Source organism: Ursus maritimus (genome assembly GCF_017311325.1).
Source record: "Ursus maritimus isolate PB19 chromosome X unlocalized genomic scaffold, ASM1731132v1 scaffold_X1, whole genome shotgun sequence".
Lineage (NCBI taxonomy): Eukaryota > Metazoa > Chordata > Mammalia > Carnivora > Ursidae > Ursus > Ursus maritimus.
This window is the reverse complement of record NW_024423319.1, coordinates 78,671,999-78,696,024: the sequence shown is the minus strand read 5'-3', so window position 1 is coordinate 78,696,024 and position 24,026 is coordinate 78,671,999. Positions and strand designations below refer to the sequence as shown.

Genomic DNA, 24,026 nt, shown 5'->3' with positions numbered 1-24,026 from the left:
TACAGTAATATTCATCAGACTTGTACTTTGAGAAGTAAACATGGTGGTTGGACATACAGACTATCCCCCAAATAAACTTTACAAGCAGGATGGTTTAGTACAACCTTTTTCTCCTACGAAAAGGAAAATGAAAAGGACAGGTTCGTGTGGTTTTTGGAGTGGGTAGAAGGCCCTTGTTATATAGTAGGCTCTTTGTTAAGTAAGAAGGGAATTTCTGAGCTTCACCTCAAGAGTTAATTGTTTCTGGGGAGGAAAATTACCTCAGCAAGGATGAAAACAGCACTATTATATGAGTTAGCAAAATTATGAAATAACATAAAACCCCTACATAGAAAACTAGCCAATATTTACAGTCAAAGTGACTATAATCTGAATCAAACATTTAAGTAATGGGGAAAAAATAAAAACCCACAGTGATGTGAATAACACTGTTTTCTTCATTTCTGCACAAACCCACTTTTTTCTGTATTTTTAAACTTATACATGTTACATATACATCATGTATACATAACATATGTTAACCCAACTACTGCAGTCAGCATGGAGACAGCAGTACACTATTCACCATCTTCAAACTTTAGAAGACTACTTTTCTTTCCAGCAAAAAATCTGAAAAGATTCTCAATATTACAAGGCACTGCAAAAGTCTGCAGGCAAATGAATGATGAATTATACATAAAACAGAGGTGGTGGTAAAATGTGGGACATTTGATGTAGAGCAGCCATTAATAAATGTAATTGTGCATGTCATCCATGGAGGTTTTTTCATCCTGGGGTACACTGTTTAAAAGGATTACATCTAGTGAGGAAGGGATCTTAAAACCTGCAGGATTTTCACTTTATAGGTTGTAAGTCTTAATGTAATTACACAAAGCCAACTCTTATAATGAAACACGAGCAGTTTTAAAGAATTACGGATTTTAGGTGCATTGTTTTTGTACACATGGAAAACACTGCAATGCAAGCATTTGCATTACACTAATTTCCTTAAATCACTGCAACTTGCAAACCAATACTGTAGAAGAAATTTGAAGAATCTGTACATAAGATTTAGAAAGACTCACCCAAACCAGAGTATGTTTTATGAAAAGAAACTGTGGCTCTTATCAACAGCAATTCTGAAAAGGCTGCCTTAGACACTCCAAAGGATAGTGACAGAATCTTCATGATGATTAGTGTGATCCTCAGGTAAGCAATATCAGACACATTTTTTGAAAAAGGGTACTGAATGTCACAAAGTAGACTATGCAAAAAAAAAAAAGTACACCTATTAAGTTTTCCTCATTACCTGGCAAGCTCACGGGGTAAAAATTTTAGATGAACATGGAGGAAAATCTGTCAAAAGAAATGTTGGGTGGAAATTTGGAATGTTTACCAGTAGACAGAACTCATTATCAGGTAAACGTGTACTAGAAACGACCTTGAAATTTTCAGAGTGGAAACTATTTTAAACATGTATATGTGGTAGTTGATTAATACCATTTAAGAATTCTATTTGGGTTTCACAGACTAAGCATTAGGTAACTCTATGACCAGCCTTTTAAGATTATTATAGTTAGCCTTCTTGAAAACCAAAAGTGTATATTTTGACATTGCCTCACCTCCTCCTAAAACTGGATAAAACCCAGTAAAGTGCAACTTGACAGTAATCTCTCTCAGATTCTAGAGGCTGCCAAAATCATCTAAGATCTAAAATCATCTAGGATGCTATATATACTAATGAGAAATTATAACAACTAAAAAAATGGCAATCCCCCCCAAAAAAAAAGAAAAAAGAAAAAGCTAAGGGCAACTTAAATAGTGTCCTTCGAGGGTCTACTATCTCACTGCAGGACAGTGTATACCCCACAATCTTAGAACCCTGTAAAGCCAGTGTTTCATGTGTAAGTCTCAAAACCTACAACCTACTGTGTCAAGTACATTCTACTTCAGAAAAATGGATCAATAGAGGTGTAACTTGAATCCTCTTTGTTAGGAATACAAAGATTCCCCCAAAATGAGATTCATATCAGCTGCAATATATCCCTTGCAAAAGAATGCAAGCCAAACCAATGCCTCTCAGATGCTCAAAAACAATGTAGTGTGCACATGAGAAACAAGGAGATAGCTGCTTTGAATTACTATTGAAACCCTAAAGCAGCTACAGTATCTGCAGAATCAAGGAACTGTTACAGTTCTGTTTTTTCCTTTCTCTCCGCCTCACCTAAAACAAGGCTTCACTCCTCCTGCTGTGACGACGGGAAGAAAATCACATTAAAAAGGGCTCATGGTCTATATTGGTTGACAAAGTTATTCTAATTTTATATACCAAAACATTTCCTGCAGCAAGTTACCCTGCCTTCTGTGAAAGGTAAACCTAAGATAAACATGTGAAGAATCCCATAAGACTCCGGCTGTTGGAGAGTCTCACTTCGTCCATGTTTGGGGAATATAAATTTAAATAGTTTTTATACATTTTAAAGTATCGTCCAGCTGCAGATAGCAGCAGTAAAAAATGGGGGCTTCTCAGCAATTCATGGAAAGTGTCCTGGAAATGGTAATGCTCAAGCTGAGCTCATTAAAGCATTCTGAACGGTATTTTTAAAAAATCAAGTATCAAAGAGGATAGGATTTGAAGTGAAAAAACATTTCTGTGCGCAGTATTCTATGTACAGACTGCACGGTTCTACAGAATGATGAGCTATATAAAATACCACAATGGAACAAAAAAAAAATACAGTGGAAAGTAAACTCAAATGAGGGAAAATATGGCAGAACCCAAGAAGAAGAACGTTTAGTATCTTAGGTGTCCTGAAAATAATTCTGAAAAAAATCTCCCTTTTCTTCATCATCTACACTGATTCATTTGGGACCAGGAGGGATCGTGGATGGATTCTGCACTGATGAAGCTGGAAACGCCTGTAAATTCATTCCCGGCTGGAATGGTCCCCCAGATTGAGTAGGAATTACTACAGACTGTTGCGGTGTTCCTGAAATTCCTACCCACTGTACTGGGTACCCTGGTCCCCCCACAGCATTATACTGACAAACATGGGGCATTCCATATGATGATAATGGCCCAGGAAATGAAGGGAGTGGGAGTCCTTGTGGCAAGGAGGTTGGGACAGCTCCACGGATTTGGGACAGTGAAGAAATCCATGTTGGTGTGTAGCCCATAGTAGATGGAGTATTCTAACAAAAACAAAAATAAAAACAAAAGATCAGTTCATTTGGTCAATGCTTTTACCCATCTATATTCCTTCCTGTTCTTTCTGGCTTACTATTCCTACTATTACTATAAGCGGCTACCACTTTTGGAGCACCTTTCTGTGTACCAAGCATTGTTGCATACCTTAGTTCATTTCCTCTTCATTACTGCCCTACAAGGTAGGCATTTTCAGATAAAGAAACTGAAGCTCAAAATTGGTGACACCTAATATCACTAAGCAACCTGATAGTGAGGTGAGGATTTGCATAGAGTTCCAGCTAACTCTAAGGACCCTGCTAAATCTCTGTTCACAATTTAGTGTTGTCTCATTTCTTTATGCTAGCACTATTCTTCTATTTTTATTTCCTTCTGCTAGCCCCATGAATTCTCTCATTCAGCACCACAGACAACAGACCAGCTTACTACGTAATTCTTTGGAGACAGAAGAGCATGATTTAGTGTGGCACAGGGGAAAGAGCCTGGCATAAATAGTGAGTGCTCAACAAATGTCACCTCCCTACCCACTTCTACTCATTGCCTTAAAGTCTAATGTTCCTATTACATTTTTGGAAGTTTAAACTCCAGACAACCATGTTTTTGGCAGTATTGTGAAAATATATTCCTGCCTGACTCTCCTTATCATGTCCTATTGTTATTATGCACATCTACTGAGATTACTGAAATCCTATGCACATGGTAATAGTAAGTCTAATGGAAGTAAATAATTCTCACTTAAAGCACAGTTTGGTATCAGTCCCAAATGCTTAGTTCTTCTAAGTTGAATAGTCAAGCTAAAAGCCTTTCAAACAGACTTTGAAACTGAAGTTAAAGGCTTTTGCTTGACTCAAGAATGAATGACCATATCTCTGGAGGTGAAAAAACACATTTGTTTCAAGTTCAGTAATCCCTTCTTCATATCAGTGTTTTTGTCCTGTTAAAGTAAAAGGAAATTTAATACTTCTGATTCAAAAGAGCACATACAGTATGACTGCATTTTTATAAAGTTATTTCCATGTAGCCATATACAGACATAGAAAGATATCTGAAATGGTGACAATTATTTCTAGGTAGTGGGATTTGAAGGTGGTATTTTAAGATTTGTACTTTTCTGCATTTATTAAATTCTATAATGGACATTATTATTTTACAAACAATAATGTGATTTTTATTTTTTAAAAAAGACAACTGCAGATGATTTGTTATACTTAACCTTCTCCTGCATATTTCAAAGGAATTTGAGATTCAAATGACCTATGGTCTTTCCTCTACCAAAACACACTGCCTACTCATGTTACACATCTTGTTGATTGGTACGCTGGAATGATAGCCAGTAATGGCAGCCAGAAACCTGGTCTTGACACATTCCCTCTTGCCATACATCCATTCCATTACTAAATCTTGTCCCCCTTCTCTCTCTTTTTTTCTTTTTTTAAAAGTAGGCTCCATGCCCAACGTGGGGCTTGAACTCATGACCCCAAGATCAAGACCTGAGCTGAGATCAAGAGTCGGATGCTTAACCAACTGAGCCACCCAGGCACCCCCATTTTATCTCTTAAACATTTCTTGGAATCTATTCACTTTTCTTCATCTCAACTTCTCTTTATCTGGACTACTGTGACTAACTCCTCATTGGTCTATCAACTTCTACCCTTACCCCCTATTATCCTCTCTTCTTGCTTCAAGTCAGAGTAATATTTTCCCAAAAGCAAATCTGATGTTAGCCCTAGGACTTCAGTGGCTATCCAACTTCTTTTTTTTGCTATCCATCTTTCTTAAAATAAAGACAAAGTTCCTTATCATCACCACCTTTAAGACCCTCCCAAACTTCTTAGATTTACTACGCACCAACTCCTCTCTGCTCTCTTCACTTCAGCCAAACTGGCTTACTTTCAGTCCCATCATGATCCCTTTACCCATACATGGCTTTTGCATATGCTGTTCTTTCTGCCTGGAATCATATTCCCTCCCTTTTTCACCTAGTTAACACCTACTCATTCTTCAGATCTCTGTTCAGTCATTACTTTCTCAGTGAAAGCTTGACATCCCTTCACTAGATCAAATCTCTTACTATATGATCTTAATTTTTCCTTTGTAGTCCATATTACAGCTACAATTTTATATTTATATAAGTCTGTTCATGTCTAACTGGACCACCAGAGTGTAAGTTCCATGAGACAGGGCACACACTTTGCTTTTGCTCATCGAACCTAGTGCCTAGCATGGGGATTGGCACAAAGTATAGGGCCTGACATAATCATGACAAAATTTTCTAAGTAAGGCCACAGATTTAGTAATAAGCAAGAACATTAGTTATGAGATGAGCTTTCCACACAAAGATATAATCAACTGAACTCAAAATACAAAAATAGTAACTACTTTGTGCTAGTCACTCTATAGGTGTTACCTCATTTAATCCTCACAGCAATCTTGTAAGGCAGGTTAAGTATTATCTCGGTTTTAAAGACATGGAAATTGAGGCACGAATGACTTCCCTATAGTCAGACAACCTAGCAAGTGACTGAGTTGACACTGGAACCCAATTCTGTTTAAAGACCTTTACCACTTTTGTTCATACTCCATTTTCTACTCAGTCTCCCTCCAAAAATCCCCCATTATACTGTAAAAAACCACCCGCCTAACTAGTCAACAAAAGTCTCCATTCACAGTGTACTCAGAGGATCTCTCACTGGCAGCACCAATGCATTTATGCCTTGAAATTTACCTCTAAAAACTTCCAATTTTTACAGTGGTGATACTATCTGTACATAAATCAGTGTCAGGAGTAAAATAAATACACACAGTCCCCAAGAAATATACTGCTTACTAGTTTGGGAAATCTAGGCTTTTGAAATTTTTATTCAACCTTAACACTAACTATTTTCAGACTTTCTTTACCAAACTATATGCAACAGCTACAAATATACACATACATGTACACAAATATAACAGACACACACACACAAATACATCTCTTTCAATTATCAGGGTTCAGATTCTAAGCCCTGATTCATATTTTAATAGATTTACTCATGGTGAAAAAGTGATACTTAAAAAATTCAAACACAGAGAAGTACAAAGTAAAATAAGTCCCAAATTCCACCATCCCGCATAATGTTAATGGCTTTTCCTATTTCTATGTGTACGTACATATATCTAATGTACCTAATTTTAAACAAATACTGTATATACTGTTCTATAAGCCTGCCTTCTTCCCACTCCAGAATGCATTGAGGACATCTTTCTATATCTCAACTGCATGTACATCTGACTAAGGCCATATGCAATTAACAAGGCATCTCATCATAAATTTAAGATGCCTTTCACAATATTCTAGCTTAAAGAGCTTTAAAATTATTTTTCAAACTGAACAAATAAGATCACTTAGTAGTTCTAAGAATATTGACATAAAACATATGATAGCTTTTCCTCAAAACCCAAACTCTTCTTACACCACAGGACTGAATTAACTGTCATTCTAGATGCCTTCTTTTTCAGGTATAAGAGTCTAAAACAAGGGACAGCAATCTACAGCCTACCACCTCTTTTTGCAAGTCAAGTTTTAATGGAACAAAGCCACATGCATTCATTCATGTTTGTCTATGGCTGCTTTTGCCCTACGACAGAGTTGACTAGTTGCAACCACACGACTTGAAAGTATTTACTAATACTAACTGGCCCCTTCTCAGAAAAAGTTTGCTGACCCCTGGTCTAAAAGATAATTGGCTCAAAGACATAATGAATCTAGACAAGGATAAAAGTCACTATGTTGTCAAATCACACCATTCACTCATAGTGACTAAGTGAATCAATTTTTATGGTTTTAGTTCTTTTTTTTTTTTTAAGTAAGCTCCATGCCCAGTGTGAGCCCAGTGTGGAGCCCAGTGTGGGGCTTGAACTCACAACCGTGAGATCAAGACCTGAGCTGAGATCAAGATTCAGACCCTTAACCGTCTGAGCCACCCAGGAGCCCCTGGTTTTAGTTCTCATAAATAAAGAGGAACATGTAAAAACAACTTACTTCATATACTTTGTTCCAGTTGTCTGTCTCTAGTTTGTGTTGACTCTGTTTGAGTTGGTTTAAACTTGGCTTAATAAGAGAATTTCCTACTGTTTCCTTTGTCCAGTCATCCACCAGTTTATGTAAGTCATCTGTGAACATCCCTTTTTTACTAGCTGGAGATTGTTGGCATGATGCTATATTACTTTCCACACACACTGGATCTAGAAGAAAAAAAACCCAGGAAAACCATAAAAAGGAATTAAAACTGATAAATACTGTTCTTTGGCCAATAATGCAGTTGATAGAACCTCATATATGGCGTACAGATAGGGTAAACAGACGTTCGAGTTTATCTGGGACAGTCCTGGTTAAAAGCTGTTGTCCTGGAGTAATTATTAACAGGATGCCTTTCACTGTCAAAAGTTTTCTCTTGTTGGATGGCAAATTATATGGTCACCTTGGTATAAGTCAAATAAGGTATAAGTTATAAGTTAAATAGAATAAACAGTATCTCTAAAAACATTAGTACCAATTATAATTTTTTTAATAATAATTTTTTATTATGTTAGTCACCATACAATACATTCCTAGTTTTTGATGTAGTGTTCCATGATTCATTGTTTGCTTATAACACCCAGCGCTCCATACAATATGTGCCCTCCTTAATACCCATCACTGGCCTATCCCAATCCCCCACTCCCTCCCGTCGGAAGCCCTCAGTTTGTTTCCCAGACTCCATAGTCTCCCATGGTTCATTCCCCCTTCTGTTTACCCCCCCCTTCATTCTTCCCTTCCTTCTCCTACCGATCTTCCTATTTCTTATGATCTTTACATTAGTTTCCTCATATACTTAGAAGAGTTTACACAATCATAGAATGTTAAAATTGAAAAGAACCTTAGAAGTCTAATCCAAACCACTTGTTTTATAATGAACGAATGAGCCCCAGAAAAAATACAATGATATATGCCTGAGTTCTTGCAATTAGTTACCAGCTGAATCAGGCATGGAATGCTGAAGTGTAGACAAGGATGCTCTCTCTTTTCAGTATACCATACTGACTTTCAACAAGCATCAGAAAACTAGAATCTCATTTAGCTTTTTCACCAATATTTTTGTTAATGATAAATAAACAAATGGCAGAAACAAGAATGCAGAGGGTGTATGAACCTCATTAGTTGTAGAGCATAAGATGTCTAAATAAATGAAACAAATCAATTACGGAAGTCTCTGTCAGCAAAAAGTTTCCTAATCTGAACAGTACATTAAGTCTTTAAATTATTCAGTACTATTATACACATTTACTAAATCATTCTCGTAGAAAAAATTCAGAAAGTTCCAATTCCTCTGCTTTACAAGCCAAAATTTATAGAGTGGGTTTAGGAACTATAGTTGTGAACATAAGCACAATAACATTTTCTGGAATTTTATTAAACAAGCATATGAAAATTTCTTGTACATTTGTTATGGTACTTTTTGTAATTGTGAAAAAATATGGAAATTGCTGAAGATGATGCAAGAAGCCTCCATATTAACACTTTCAAAATAATTTTCTTTATCATTTTTGAAACTTAGTAACAGGCCTGTGATATAGGCTCAACAAGTATTCTACTTTTTGGATGAGAAGAATGGGATCCAGAAGCCGAGGTTATATGCTAGAATCCAGGTATCCTGACAGGTCAGTGTGCCTTCCACTGTACCATACCAACCCACAGAATACACTGGGAAATGAATGGGGAACTTGCTTCAAAAGGAGAAACGTGATAATCTTAAAGAGCGCTTTTACAAAGTCTGTGATTCTCAATGAACTCTGCACTACTGAAAGCTTAGATTCAAGGAGATTAAATATTAAATGAAAACATATTAATGAAAATTGCTTAATAAGAGTTTAATGAATTAATTGGACCATAATCATATATATAAAAGAGTTTTATAAAAATCTCGTATACTACCTTTTGGGCAACCATGAGATACCAAAATGACATACCAATTTTGCATGGAATTCTCTCCTTTTCTAAGACTTAAAACTCAAAGACAAGTCAGCCTATAATAAAGACCTTTTTTTCCTGTTTTCCCTCTGCACATTCATCTAATTCTCTGTCAACTCCAATGATGGGACAAATAGCAGAATGATATTGGGGAAGACTCTGGAGCTGAAGCCTTTTAATATTGTCTTCTTACCCTGGAAAAATGTCAGCAGGTAGGATTAAAATGGAGATGATAGCCAGAACCATATACACATATGTTAACATTTTTGTCCACCCAGCTTCTCCTAAGGAGTATTTCTGTGCTCATTCCCCTCAGTTTCTAAAAAAAAAAAAAAAAATGTGTCGCATAGAGCTAAGTTTGAATGTCATTCATTTAAAACATTTCTGCACTAAGGGAAACCCCAATATCAGGATTCCTGTGTACAACTCTGATGCAACAAGTGACCTCGAACCCTCACAATTGATGGTAATGATGGCTGCTGCACTAGTAGCGCAATAGGCAGCAAGTGAAAAATGATTAACAAACCAAACAGGTACTGAGGGCAAGACTCCTAAGCAGGCAACAGAAAGATATGCACACACATACCTTCCAGAAGTTATCAAGAACAAAGTGCTATATGATAAGAAAAAAACGTTATTTGAATGTTATCCAGTGCCTAACGACACTTTATACATGGAAAGGACAATTATTTATTGATTTCATCTAAGAGTTATTCACATACTATAAAAGACCACTTAAAGTTAACAAACTAGAAAATACCTACATGAAAAGAAGTACTGTACAAATGTTTCAACATTTATAAAAAATGTCAACATTACTTATAACATTACTTAAAACTTCAAAGATGCTCTTTAATATTAATTTCTTACTGAAGAAATGAATAAAACCGCAATATGGTCATTGTTGCTCTTTTTTGTTTTTTTCCCCAAGGTGATGCCCACATTCAGATAGTTTTAGTGACCACCCAACTGCAAATGTTCCCACCTCTTATCTCAAACCTTGACCCCTCTTCAAGCCAATTTAAGAACCCAAACGTGTTTTGCCACTTGGATGTCAATCAATTGTTCAATTCAATACACCTAGAATCAAACCTAACATGGTCTTGGCGTAACAGTTGACCTAAATGTCATATTTCTATGATATTTTTCATATTTTCTCCAAACTACTCAGACTCTGAACTTTTGGATCTCACCAAAAACGTACAAATATCCAGTTCATCACCACATCATGACAATTCATCCATACAACATCTCTTGCCCATTTTCACTTCCACAATTCTCTAAGCTCTTAATCATCTCATACATGGAATGCTACGATTGCAATGATCTAAATGGACCTACTCCCTAGCTCTAACCAATACATGCTTCACACTGCCACCAGATTAGTATCAGTTAAATGCTGTTTTCAGCATTTCACTCTACCGTTCAACCCCCACCCCCAACTTTAGAGGTTTCTTAATACTAACAACAGTGGGTTTTTAACTTGTTTAGTTGGCAAAGTCATTGGTAGTAGTCATGGTTATCTTTGCAGAACAAATATTTACTATCCCTAAACAAACATACTATCTCATTTATTAAGCTTAAATATGTAATTATGTGTTAGATCAGATACATTATCTTACACCAAACAATAGCATAGACAAGCTATGGCAGTTGCCAGAAGTTCTTTTTTAAAGTATGTAAGAAAAACCTTCTAATTCTAATGTAAACCCTCCATTTTATCCAACTGTTATATTCTCTTTCTTGGAAACAAATCTTGCATTTTAACATTTGCATGCCTTTATATCATGCAGTTCTACCTATAGACAATAACCTTCCCACAGCACTTCACTAATTTTAATCCTGTCCATTTATCCTTCATGACCAACTCAAATACTACATCCTATATGTGGCAGTCTCAGACCACTATCACCCTCTATAATCTTCCATTGCCTCTTCTCAACCCACTGCAGACACAATTTCCGGTATTGAGAGGCAATGCAGAATAACAGTGAAGAACCAAGGCTTTGGGGCTAAACAGATTTGGATTTCCTCGCTTATGAACTGAGGTCTTAGGGAAGTTGTTTAACCTCACTAACTTTAGTCTTCTTACCTATAAGAGATAGACATTAACTTCTACCTACCTTAGAGTTGCTTTGAGGATTGAGATTATATAATGCAATTATGTTTCAGGGTCCCCAGTTCTCAGAGATTCAGTGATTCAATCAAAGGTCTAAGGACTTAACATATAGTTGTATTCACAGCTAAGTTTATTACAGCAAAAAGATGCACGATAGGGTCAGCAAGAGAAAAAGACACAGGAATCTAGAGAAATTTATGCACAGACTTCCTTATGCTCTCTTCCTATTATGAGGGGGCACACTTGAGCATACTCCTTTCTCTCAGCAACAAAAAATGCAGTACACCAAAGATACAAGAACTGAACTAAGACAACTTCCAAAGACTGAGAGTGACCACTGGGAGACCCACATGTGGAAAAGATCCAAAGAGTACCACAGAGGCAATGCAACTGAACTGATATTGGAACAACAGACCAAAGAAGGCTAAGACCTACAAGGTAAAAATAACTGGGTCGGGGCGCCTGGGTGGCTGATTGGGCAGCCAACAACTGGTTTAGACTCAGGTCATGATCTCATGGTTCACGGGACTGAGCCCACATAGGGCTCCACACTCAGCAAGGAGTCTGCTTTAGATTCTTTCCCTCTGACCCTCCCCCATTCATGTGCGTGCGCTCGCTCTCTCTCTCTCTCTCTAAACTAAATGAATAAATCTTAAAAAAAATGGGTCAATTACTTCCCGGGGCAGGAAATATACAAAATTAGCCTAGAGCATCTTCTGGCACTAGTAAGTAAAGAAGAGTTGAAAACCAAAATTATACAAAATAGCTGACTGGCACTCCTCAAAAGTTTCAGGGTCATCAAAAATAAGGAAGTTCTGAGAAACTGTTAGACCCAAGAAAAGCCTAAGGAGACATGAACACTAAATAATGCAGTACCCTGGATGTGATCCTGGGACAGAAAAAAGATAAGGTAAAAACTAGGGAAATCAGAGTAAAATGTGGACTTTAGTTAATAATAACATGTCAAGATTGGTTTATCAGCTGTGACAAATATACCATACTAATGTAGGATGTTAGTAATTGGGAAAACTGGGTGTGGGGTACTGTCAGTACTATCTTACAGAAATTGGAAATTCTCTGTATTATCTTAACAATTTTTCTGTAAATCTAAAACTGTCCTCCCCAAAATAAAGCCTGATTTTTAAAAATCTTAGTAGATATAGGGGCGCCTGGGTGGCTCAGTCGTTAAGCGTCTGCCTTCGGCTCAGGGGGTGATCCTGGAGTTCTGGATCGAGCCCCACGTCAGGCTCTTCCGCTGGGAGCCTGCTTCTTCCTCTCCCACTCCCCCTGCTTGTGTTCCCTCTCTCGCTGGCTGTCTCTATCTTTGTCAAATAAATAAATAAAATCTTTAAAAAAAAACTTAGTAGATATAGCCAAAGTGGTACTTTTGGGAAAATTTATAGCATTAGAAGCTTATATTATAAAATGAAAAGTCTCACACATCAATAATCTTAGCTTCTGGGCTACCTGAGTGGCTCAGTCGGTTAAGTGACAGACTAGTGCCTTCAGCTCAGGTCATGATCTCCAGAGTGCTGGGACTGAGTCCTGAGTAGGGCTCCACGCTCAGTGGGGAGTCTGCTTGAGCATTCTCTCTCAATCCTCTCTCCCTCTGCCCCCCGCCCCGCTTGTTGGCACAAACTTGTGCTCACACGTGCTCCCTCTCATAAATCTATCTATCTATCTTTAAAAAATAATCTTAGCTTCCATTTAATTAGAAAAAGGGCAAAATAAAAACAAGTCATGTGTAGGAGGAAGAAAATAATAAAGAGCAGAAATCAATGAAAGTTAAAACAGGAAAATAGAGAAAACCAATAAAAGCAAACACTGAATATCTTTAAAAAGATCAATAAAATTGATAAACCTCTATCAAGACTGACAAGGAAAAAAAAGAGAAGGAACAAATTACAAATATCAGAAACAGGTCATGTCACTACAGGTTTCCAAGACATTAAAAAAGTAATAATAAACAACTCTAAACACAGAGAGTCAACAACTTAGATGAAATGGACCAAGCTTCAAAAACCATAAACTACCAAATCTTACTCAACATGAAATGTATAACCTGAATAATCCTATAATCCTATTAAATAATTTGAATTTGTAGTGAAAAACTTCCTAAAATAGAAATCTCTGAGCCCAAGTAGTTTCATTGGACAATTCTTCCAGACCGTTAAAGAAGAAATAACACTGATTCAACACAAGGTCTTTGAGATACCAGAAGAAAAGGGAGGAGAAAGACTTCAAAAAATGCAGAGTAAGGGCCTAGGTGAGCATGCTCTTTAAAACAATAAAAATATGGGCAAAACAACTCAAACCAACCATTTCAGAACTCTGACAATTATCCAAAGACACAGAATGAAATTAAAATCATTTATTCAAGAAAAACTACTGAGGTCTGTGACATTTTAACTTTTGGCAAGTCCCATCCCTGTTTCTTCCTCAGCTCAGTGCTGTGACAGCCAAAATCCAGCAGCACTGCAGACAATAGAGATCAGACCTCTTTTTTAGTTCCCTTAAAAGTACCATCCCCAGGGGCACCTGGGTAGCTCAGTTGGTTAAGTGTCTGCCTTGTCTGCCTTCAGCTCAGGTCAGGATCCTGAGGTCCAGGGATGGAGTTCCTATCAGGCCCCCTGTTCAGCAGGGTGTCTGCTTCTCCCTCTCCCTGTGTGTGCACACTCTCTCTCTTTCTCAAATAAATAATCTTTTTTTAAAGTACCACCCCAGAGTCAATATTGTGTCTAAACTTGCAACAACCTGAAAATAAAAAAAAAAACCTCTGTTCTTAGAGTGTGGTGGATATTTTGGTTTCACTCAGAGCTCAGGTCAACCCAGGCAGGCTGGGTATAGGGAGGGGGGAGGGTTAGGGAGCTACCTCCAGGGCATTACTGAAACAAAAGGAAAGTGCTGGCAACAACTTGGATGCATAAGGCTGTGATTCAGTTGGGGCAAACAAGAGCCTGGCCTAGAAATAAAAAGGAATTCTACGACAATTAGAGGACCTTAGGAAACTTTCAAAACCTCTGACATATTCCTGGGAATATAAATGTCTGGCATTCCAGGAAAGAGCTGAGAAAGGAGAAAGTACCAATCATTCAGTTCTGGCTGAACTTCAGTTCCTGGGCAAGCAGGAAATAAATTCAAAGGTTGTCTTATAAAGTGAAGCTTGAAAGTATGCCTTCTCACAGAGATTCCCATGGCAAAAACATCCAGACGAGGCATTTAATGAAATCTTCTGACAAATCACTGGCTCACCACTAAATGTACTAGTAAGGTGTGAACATCAGCATGCCAGACTTAAAAATAAAAACAAAATTTTTTTAAAGTTGCAAAGAACTCAATGGGCATACACTGCAGGAAATACAGAGTAGTGTTGGAAAATCAGTAAACAAATAAGCAGCAACAAGAAAATACCATAACAATAATAAACAAACAAAATACAACAACAGACCTGGCGGGGGGGGGGAAGAGGGTGGAAGAATCTGATACCAGAGCTGTTACAATATATTATCTATAATGTCCAGTTTTTATCACAAAATAAGATACATGCAAAGAGAAAAGAATGTCACATATACAGAAAAAAGTCAACAAAAACATCCTGAAGGGGGCCTAGATTTTGGTCTTAGTAGACAAAACCTGTATTCAAATTCAAGGAAATTATGCCTAAAAATTTAAAGGAAAGCATGATAACAATGTCTCACACCAAATAGAGAATATCAATAGAGATAGAAATTACTCTTAAAAATACAAATCCTGGAATTTAAAAAGTACAATAACTGAAATAAAAAATTCACTACAGTGGCTCAACAACAGATATTGATAAGGATAGTTGGAAGGCAGGCAGGCAGGGACAAGGCACCCTCCATCTTATCAGGAAACCACCCTTAAAAGGATTTTACACCACCCTGGTAGGAACCCTCCACCCTTTCCCATGTGACAAAAACCTGATTGGATGACAGGCCCAGGGAGGCTTAATCAGATTAAAACAGCCCTCCAACAAAGCCCATAAAACCCCTAGACTTAGAAACTCTAGTGGAAACTCTCTCTCAGGTCCCCTCCCTCCTTGGGAGCACTGTACTATCACTTCCCTTTCGCTTGATAATCCTTGCTTTGCTCCCATCAACTGTCTAGTCTACCTCTTCATTCTTCAAATTGGCATGACCAAGAACCACGCTCACCTACAGAGAAAAAATCCTGTAACAACCGGACTGGAGGAGAGCTCAACAATAGGACAGGCAATGGCCTCTGGCCCATTTCTTGGCATGAAAAGATGAGAAGGGTCAGTTAACTTTCTATCTCTGGAATATGACAAAGGCCAGTTAAGCAGGGATTGGAAAGTGAAAGAATGCTTTGGATCATAACAAACCACAGCCATCTGCAAGTCAAAGTTCTAGGGAAACAGAAACTACATAAAAAGAGCAAATCAGTTAAGAACAAAACAGAATCAGGGTGCCTGGGTGGCTCAGTCAGTTAAGCATCTGCCTTCAGCTCAGGTCACAATCCCAGGGTCCTGGGACTGAGTCCTGCATCGGGCTCCCTGCTCAGTGGGGAGCCTGCTTCTCCCTCAGCCTGCCACTCCCCCTGCTTGTGCTTGCTCTTTCATTCTCTCTCTCTGACAAATAAATAAAATATTTTTTTAAAAAAGAACAAAACATGGGGCGCCTGGGTGGCTCAGTCGTTAGGTGTTTGCCTTTGGCTCAGGTCATGATCCCAGGGTCCTGGGATCGAGTCCTGAATCGTGGTCTTTGCTCAGTGGGGAGTCTGCTTCTCCCTCTACCCCTCACCCCTGCTTGTGCTCTCTCTCTCTCTCTCTCTCTCTCTCTCTCTCTCATGCTCTCTCTCACACTCGGTCTCTCTCTCAAATAAATAAATAAAATCTCTAAAAAAAAAAAGTATAGCAATTAATGGCAGAGTATTAGACTGAAAGGCCACATGCTTCTGCTATTAAACTCCCAAAGTTGCCCTCAATCTAAGTTTACCCTTCAGTTCTATCTTTATGAGGATCACAAAGTAGAGTTCCCATTCTTGAGTTCTGTGTTAGTTTTCTATTGTTGCTATAACTGATTACCACAGATTGGTGGCTAACATCCATACCAACACAACACAAATTTATTATCGTACTGTAGGTTAAAAGTCCAACAGGGCAGCCTGAATTCCTTGGTTTGTGGCCTTCTTCCTCCATCTTCAAAGCTAGCAATGTTGCATCTGTCTGACACTGCTTCCCTGCTCACATCTTTTCTGACCCTCTCTTCTGCCTCCCTTTTCCACTTTAAAGGACCCTTGCATTACCTTGTGCCCACCTGGATAACCAGGATAATCTCCCTATTTTAAAGTCTGTTAATTAGCAACCTTAATTCCATCTACAACCTCCATTCCCCTTTGCCATATAACCAAACACAGTCACAGGTTCCAAGAATTTGCACAAAGACATGTTTGGGGGCCATTATTCTGTCTACCACAAATTCTGCTGAGATCTCACATATATCCTTATAGTTCACCCTCAACCCCCACTTGACTATGCACATGTAACCAAAAAGTTTGACCCAGTTAACAACTTCTTTATTAAGTAGAGACTGATCCTCTTTTTTTCAAATCAAAGAAGTACATTTTTCTAACATTCTCATAAATAATAAACAATGATCTCTTACATCACATAGAACATGACGGTATTTTTAAGATTATCTTTGTTACCTACAAACTTAACAAACTCTAGTTCCCAATGACTGCTAACATTCAAAAACTATTTGGGGGATTGAAGTTGGGCTTCCAGGTTTTGTTTTCCAAATGAAAACATAAAACTCACTCGTCTGCTCTCTAAAATCTATCATCTATCCTTACCATTATTTCACAAAAGAACATCTAATACCAAAAAGGTAGAAAAGAATCTCAGGATAATGTGTACTTCTTTAAAGCAGCTTAGCTTAATAAGAAATAAATTATTAAAAATAAGAAATAAATTATACCATCATTATATTTCTTATTTTGCTGATAATTGACCGGGTTTTTAAAATCACTTTGAGACCGATTTACCTGTAGCAGCTGCACCACTGTCCACATGTGTCAAGGACTGGGGGCGGCTACGAAGTTTGCTTTTGAAAGATCTTGGTCTACGTGGTGATGAAGGTGGCAGAGGAACCTCTGATGATTGGCTTTTGCTATCTTTAATTGCCCGAAGGCGTTCATAGAGCTCCTGCAGCTCCTTATTCTGCTGGGTTTGAAGATTTACCACCTCCTGAATGTGTCTAAATGAAAATCATGCAGAAAGCATTTTAATAGCACTGGGACCATACAGATGGCTCAAGAAACTATGCCAATACAAGGAAAGTTTAACAAGGAATTTAGATTAAGACTGTGAAAATACAGAATATTCACAATTTTAGGATGGGATATGCCTTCCTAAGCTCAACATTAAACTAATCAGACATTAAGAAAAAAGTGAACAAATTGACAAGAACAAATTTCTAAAACTTCAATATGGTGAAAGACAATGAAATACAATTTAAAGTCACATAGTATTGATAATATTAACCTTTTCTTTATTATATGTTGCAAGTATAAATAACAAAATATTTGCAACATACAGTAAAAGGTTAATATTCAGAATATATAAATAGTTCCTAAAAATCAATACGAAAAGGGTGCCTGGGTGGCTCAGTTGTTTAAGTGGCTGTGTTCGACTCAGGTCATGATCTCAGGGTCCTGGGATCGAGCCTGCATCAGGCCCTCTGTGCTCAGTGGGGAGTCTGCTTCCCCCTCTCCTTCTGCCTGCCCCCATCATGCTCACTCGCTCTCTCTCAAATATATAAATCTTTTAAAAAAAATCAATAAGAAAAAAAGAAACAACCTTATAGGAAAAAGGGGAAAGAATATGAGAAGGTGACTCTAAAGAGGAAATACAAGTAGCCAATAAATATGAGATGATGTACAACTTCGCTATTAATTAGGAGAACACAATTCCTTAAGAAATATTTTTAATTCATCTGATTGGAATAAAATTAAAAGGATCAATAATATCCAGTCTAATGTTGTTAAGAAGAGAGAAAACAGGCATTTTCATATATATTTATATATATTTTTTTTTAAAGTAATTTCTATGCCCACCATGGTGCTGGAACTCATGATCCCACGATCAAGAGTCACATGCTCTACTGACTGAGCCAGCCAGGCACCCCACTTTCACATATATTTGTTTGGTGTATAAAATGGTATAGCCACCTTGAACAATTTTAGCAGTATCTATCAATTTAAAGTATAAATACCTTTTAACCCAGAAATTCTACTTTTATGCATCTTTCCTACAAAAAATACTCACATAAGTATGTAAAAATATAAGGTTGTTTACTTCAACATTGTTTACATAAGCAAAACATGGAATAAAGCTGAAATGTCCATTAATGAGAGATTAAATAAACTTTAAATGGCTATTCTAATATATGGAGTAAAGATTATTTGTGCAAATATATATATATATATATATATATATATATGGAACAACGTTAAGTAAAAAAATTGTAGAATAACATGTATATTATGACCTCACTTTCATAAAAGGCAAAAAGTATATATTTGTAAATGCACAGAAAAATGACAGGTAAGATATATACCAAACAGTTCACAGTGGTTGCCTCTAAGAAATGAGATTAGGGCATGAGAAGTAAGAGATTGTTTTGTGTGCTTTTTTACTGTTGTGATATTATGATTTATAGTAAAATATATACATTTGGTCTTTATCCCTGTTCCTGGAATACAGCTCCTAAAACCCTAGTAATTTCCTAAGCTATAAAGAGCAATAGGAGAACCTTTTATTTTAGTATTTGGTCTGTTGTCCTCAAATAGCTCCAGTTCCTAAAGTAGCCCTGGAGTGATAAAGATGAAAGGAATCTTATTATTTATAACAAGCCCCTTGGAATCACACCTGAGTTTATATTAATGAACTGACTTTTGAACAGCCCCTAGGGATGGGGGCAGATTGCCAGGAGAACCAACCAAGTGACTACACAGTGGGACTTTAGCCCTTCCCACTCCACCTCTGGGACAGAAGGTAGAGATTGAATTGATTGCCAATGGCCAATGATTTAAATCAATCATGCCTACCATAATGAAGTTTCCATAAAAATCCCTTAACTACAGGGTTTGGAGAGCTACCAGGTTGGTAAAAACATGAAGGTGCTGGGAGAGTGGTACTCCCCTTTCATGCCCCTTCCCCTATACCTTGCCATCTGGCTGTTCCTCAGTTGTGTCGTTTTATAATAAACTGATAATCTAGTAAGTAAACTGTTCTTCCTGTGTTCTCTAAGCTTACAACAGGTTAGTCAGAAGCATAGGTAATACTGTTTGGACTTATGATTGGCATCTGTGGCGCTGAGCCCTTAACCTGTGAGACCTGATGCTATCTTTGTAGTTTTCAATCATTAAAATGTCACCAATTGTGGGGCCCCTGGGTGGTTCAGTCAGTTAAGCATCTGACTCTTGGTTTTTGGCTCAGGTCATGATCTCAGGGTCGTGAGACCCAGCCCCGTTTTGGGCTCCATGCTCAGCATGGAGTCTGCTGGAGATTCTCTCCCTCTCCCTCTGCCCCTTCCCTGTGTGCACGCTCTCCTCTCTCAAATAAATAAATAAATAAATAAATAAATAAATAAATCTGTTTTTAAAAATGTCACCAACTGTAAATTAGCTACAGTCAAATAGTTCTATAAAACTCTGGGCAACCAGATTTGTGACAAAAGAGAAACAATCTTACTTTTCTCGTAATCTTTGAAGCTCCACCTTCAAATCCTCATCCTCTATTTCTGACTCATCATCACTGCTCATTGGAGAAGATGGTGAATAGAAGAGTGAGCTGTGTGTTTGAGCATAGGCTTTTTCTTCACAGAGTGGTAAGCACTGATCACTCTCTGGACCAGTCTTTGCCATTGATTTCCCTCTGCCAGCAAGAGTGGCTGAAAATTCACTATCAGAGCTAGGCTGTTTCCCAGCAGTAAGAATATCTCTCTCTTTGAGCAACAGTTCAAGTCCAGAATGCATACTACTTCCCGTGGCTGAGTTCTCTTCCAATTCTTTTTCTGGGGCCATTGAAGATACATCAGTCTCACAAGCTGTGCTGAAAGATGAGAAGTTGTCACCTTGTTTGGGAATTCTTTTACCTTCTTTGAAGGTTTCATGAGGAGCTCGTAACTTCTGAGAAGAAAGTGAAGTTTGTGGATTGTGAGTGGAAGGTTCCATTTCTACTAATTGAGACTTTGCTCTGTCTGTAAAGGCTAGAGCTTCTTCACTAGACTGGGTTGTCATTTTATTGAATGCTGGTGTGTGTTCTATTCCAAAAGATGTCATTTTCACTGACTGCTGCTGAGGAACTGTAATCACCTGAGATACAAAAAGGCAAAAGTGGCTGGCTCTGTCTAACCAAAGAGTAAACCCACAAAGAAATTCAGTATCAAAATATGGCATAGACAAGTGGATGGTCTACTGTGATGTACACATATCAATAATACCCAAACTTAAAAATCCCATCTATAATTCTCATTTTCAAAGTCTTTCAATTAGGCCCCTTGGGTAAAGACAGTCAGCTTCATATTGCTCAAACAAAATTCCACAACTTAAAAAAAGTTTGACAGTTCAAGTTGCTGAGATTCCAAAGGACAAGAAATAGATTTATAAAAAAGGTGGCCCAGGGGCGCCTGGGTGGCGCAGTCGTTAAGCGTCTGCCTTCAGCTCAGGGCGTGATCCTGGCATTCTAGGATCGAGCCCCACATCAGGCTCCTCCACTGGGAGCCTACTTCTTCCTCTCCCACTCCCCCTGCTTGTGTTCCCTGTCTCACTGGCTGTCTCTCTGTCAAATAAATAAATAAAATCTTAAAAAAAAAAAGGTGGCCCAACCACCCACTGGAAAATGATGACTCATTTCTGCGCTCTTTTCCAGCTACTAAAATCCCCATTTCTTTAGACTCACCTTTACTGCAAGTCTACAAAAGGTGAGAGGATGCATATAAGGAGAAAAAATTTAATATGACAATAATCTACATTTAAAATAAGTATCATCTAAATACCAAGATCTTTAATGCTATTATCTTTTACAATGCCCTTGTAGATAAAGATTCAACCAAAGACACAAACCTGGAACCGGCCCCGCTGAAATGATCCACTCATCACTTTACATCTACTCAAAGCCCTAGTATCAGCCGTGGACTCTCCTGTCAGAGGAATGGGATCAGGAGCAACTGCTGATCTCATATCTTCTGTTTCCACTGCAAGTTTTACGTGATTGTAAGCAGAAAAGAGAAAATTGTTTGTTAAGACTAAATTTGTTTACATTACCAAAAAATGAAGAAAAGTAGAAAAAGCTTAACCCCTGCTAGATAATTAAAAAGTGTTAATGTAATAAGCAACACTGTAGAAGTCCCTAACTCAAAATCAGACATTGTAAGATTTATCCCAAAACTTAGTATCTACATGAAATGAATAACTGTAAAACCAAATTAGTTACAAAAGGAAAAATAAAATGGCAATGACATTAATGGGACATGTCACATACATGGGCTACGTGGAAAAAGTGATAAGGTTTGTATATGAACAAACAAACAAACAAAAAAAAGAAGTAAATGAAAAGTGATGTTACCTAGTCTATGTCCCTGACTGTAAGCACACTACCTTGACGGACTTTTGATCTCTTGAAAAAGCTGGTTGACTGCCGTAGCCTGTATGCCCAGCTTTTTAATTTGCGAGTCCAGGATTTCTTGCTAATAGGACTTTTGAGACTAGGACAAGTAAAGCTTAGGCCAAAATATCCACCTCCTGTCTGCAGATGAATGGCTCCACCGCTTGACACAGCAGCAGGATAGGCCTCTGGATCCCCTGGAAGTGAAGCATCTGGGGACATCTCCTAATGGAGACAAAAAGAAAAAAACCAAAATGGTAATAATTTAGGTAAGGTGAAGCAGTTGTTTATACCACTGGAGTTTCTTGCATGGACTAATCAGTAATCAAAAATAGAATGCTATGTATACTTGCATATCAGAGTGAATCTGAAGTATTCAACTTATAGGAATTAATCCTTCCCCTTTCTTTAAAAATATTATTTGGACTTCAGATAAATAAAGAGCAGAATATTAATCTTCCATCCTAGACTATTTTTCATTATAGCAACTTTGAAAACTGAAAATTAAAATTATTTCCTTCATATGCTTCATTTACTAAAAAAGGTTACTGAAGCCCTATGCTCTTAAAATGAAACTTTCATTTATGCTCATATTATTTGAGAGAGTTAAGGATGCCTAACTCACATGATAACATAGAAAAACAAGATATCTAGGCATTTAGATTTATAAAGAAATATTACCAAATGAAATTTCTTACTTTATGTAAGCACACAGAAATTTACAATGGGCCTTAAAATTATTTCAAATTCTTGCTCTAAAAATTGTTAACATCAGGTCACAGCTGGCTATGAAGTCACTCTCCTCTTCTTGTCTCCCATCCCTCCCAACAAAATGTCAAAATTAACTGTTACATTCTAAATGAGTACTTGAAAAGTAAATCCTCTATGATAATTAATACAAAAAATACACAACTTCGGGAAACATGAGAATCATCTCTACTAATCTAGAAAATTAAATGAGTATTTAAAAGTTCAAAGAATGGGATTCAGCATTTGTCTGTAGGAAGACAGCCTAAGTGGTATTAAGTATACTGGAGTCTTGAATAAGCATTAACACTCAGGGCAGGTCGGCAGTTATTAAAATTCTGAACAATCAGTTCTTATTTTCCAAAGTCCTATTTTGGGAAAAAAAAAAGTCTCATTCTGGACTAGTAATAATGCTACTTTCATGAAGAGAAAAAATTCCTCAGTAATATTAAATTTAGAAAATGTTACATTGGTCTCACTGAAATTACAGAAAATTTTTAATAAGTAATAACTGGATCAAGATGGTAAGTTAAGAACAAGTTCTAGCCTACCTTATCAATCCAAATCCATAGACATGACAGAAAAAACAGACATAGACACATGCACATATGATTAAAGGAGGAAAACGCAGCCCATGACACATGCAGGAACTATTTCAATAAGCTGCAAACTTGGGTTGCAGATATAGGCAGTGAGAGAGCCCTGGTCAACCAGAAGGAAGAGTGATTGGCTAGAATGCTTACAAAGCTGTGCCCAATCTATCTCCTATCAGCCTCAACATCATCTCATAACACTCTCCTATTTCCTGGACTTCTTTTGGTTCCTTGAACAGGTCTCCACCTATGAATGTTACCACCACACACAAGCTCTTCCCTGACCACCCTATATAAAGTAATCTCCTATTCATTCTGTCATAGGCCTTTCCTTTATTTATTTGTTTAGGGTCTATCTTCCCCCACTAGAATTTGGGCTTCACAAAAAGATTAAGGAGGGCACGTATTCCATGGTGCACTGGGTGTTATATGCAACTAATGAATCATCGAACTTTACATCAAAAACCAGGGATGTACTGTATGGTGACTGACATAATATAATAAAAAATATTAAAAAAAAGAGAGATCTTGACTTACTCACTGAATGGGAGAGTAAACTGGTTGGGGTGCCAAAGAGAGAATAGCCAGGCAGTTCTTCTTTCCCTCCCTACCTCTACAGCAAGCAAAAGATAGCAGAGGCATCTTCTCCCAAATAGGAGTGTTGAGAGGAAAATGTTTGTCACCCAATCAGCAATGTAGGAAGGAGATAACATCCAGGAGGAAGGGAAAGCCCTTCCACCTTT

General features: G+C 37.6%; 1 protein-coding gene across 2 annotated transcripts in view; it reads right to left on the bottom strand.

Annotated features, from left to right (window-relative positions):
- Nucleotides 1-2,829: 2,829 nt before the first annotated feature.
- Nucleotides 2,830-24,026, bottom strand: part of WNK3 (WNK lysine deficient protein kinase 3) — a 152,144-nt gene continuing 130,947 nt past the window's right edge. The window contains exons 18-24 of one of the 2 annotated variants that reach the window (XM_008710830.2): nucleotides 21,403-21,533; nucleotides 20,030-20,652; nucleotides 17,312-17,531; nucleotides 14,545-14,546; nucleotides 10,733-10,752; nucleotides 7,206-7,408; nucleotides 2,830-3,171 (exon numbers count right to left, since the gene is read on the bottom strand). In XM_008710830.2, the coding sequence (XP_008709052.2) occupies nucleotides 2,842-3,171; nucleotides 7,206-7,408; nucleotides 10,733-10,752; nucleotides 14,545-14,546; nucleotides 17,312-17,531; nucleotides 20,030-20,652; nucleotides 21,403-21,533 (1,529 nt within the window). In that variant the 3' untranslated portion in view covers nucleotides 2,830-2,841. The remainder of the gene's footprint in view (nucleotides 3,172-7,205; nucleotides 7,409-10,732; nucleotides 10,753-14,544; nucleotides 14,547-17,311; nucleotides 17,532-20,029; nucleotides 20,653-21,402; nucleotides 21,534-24,026) is intronic. The other variant, XM_008710831.2, reaches the window with a different exon arrangement.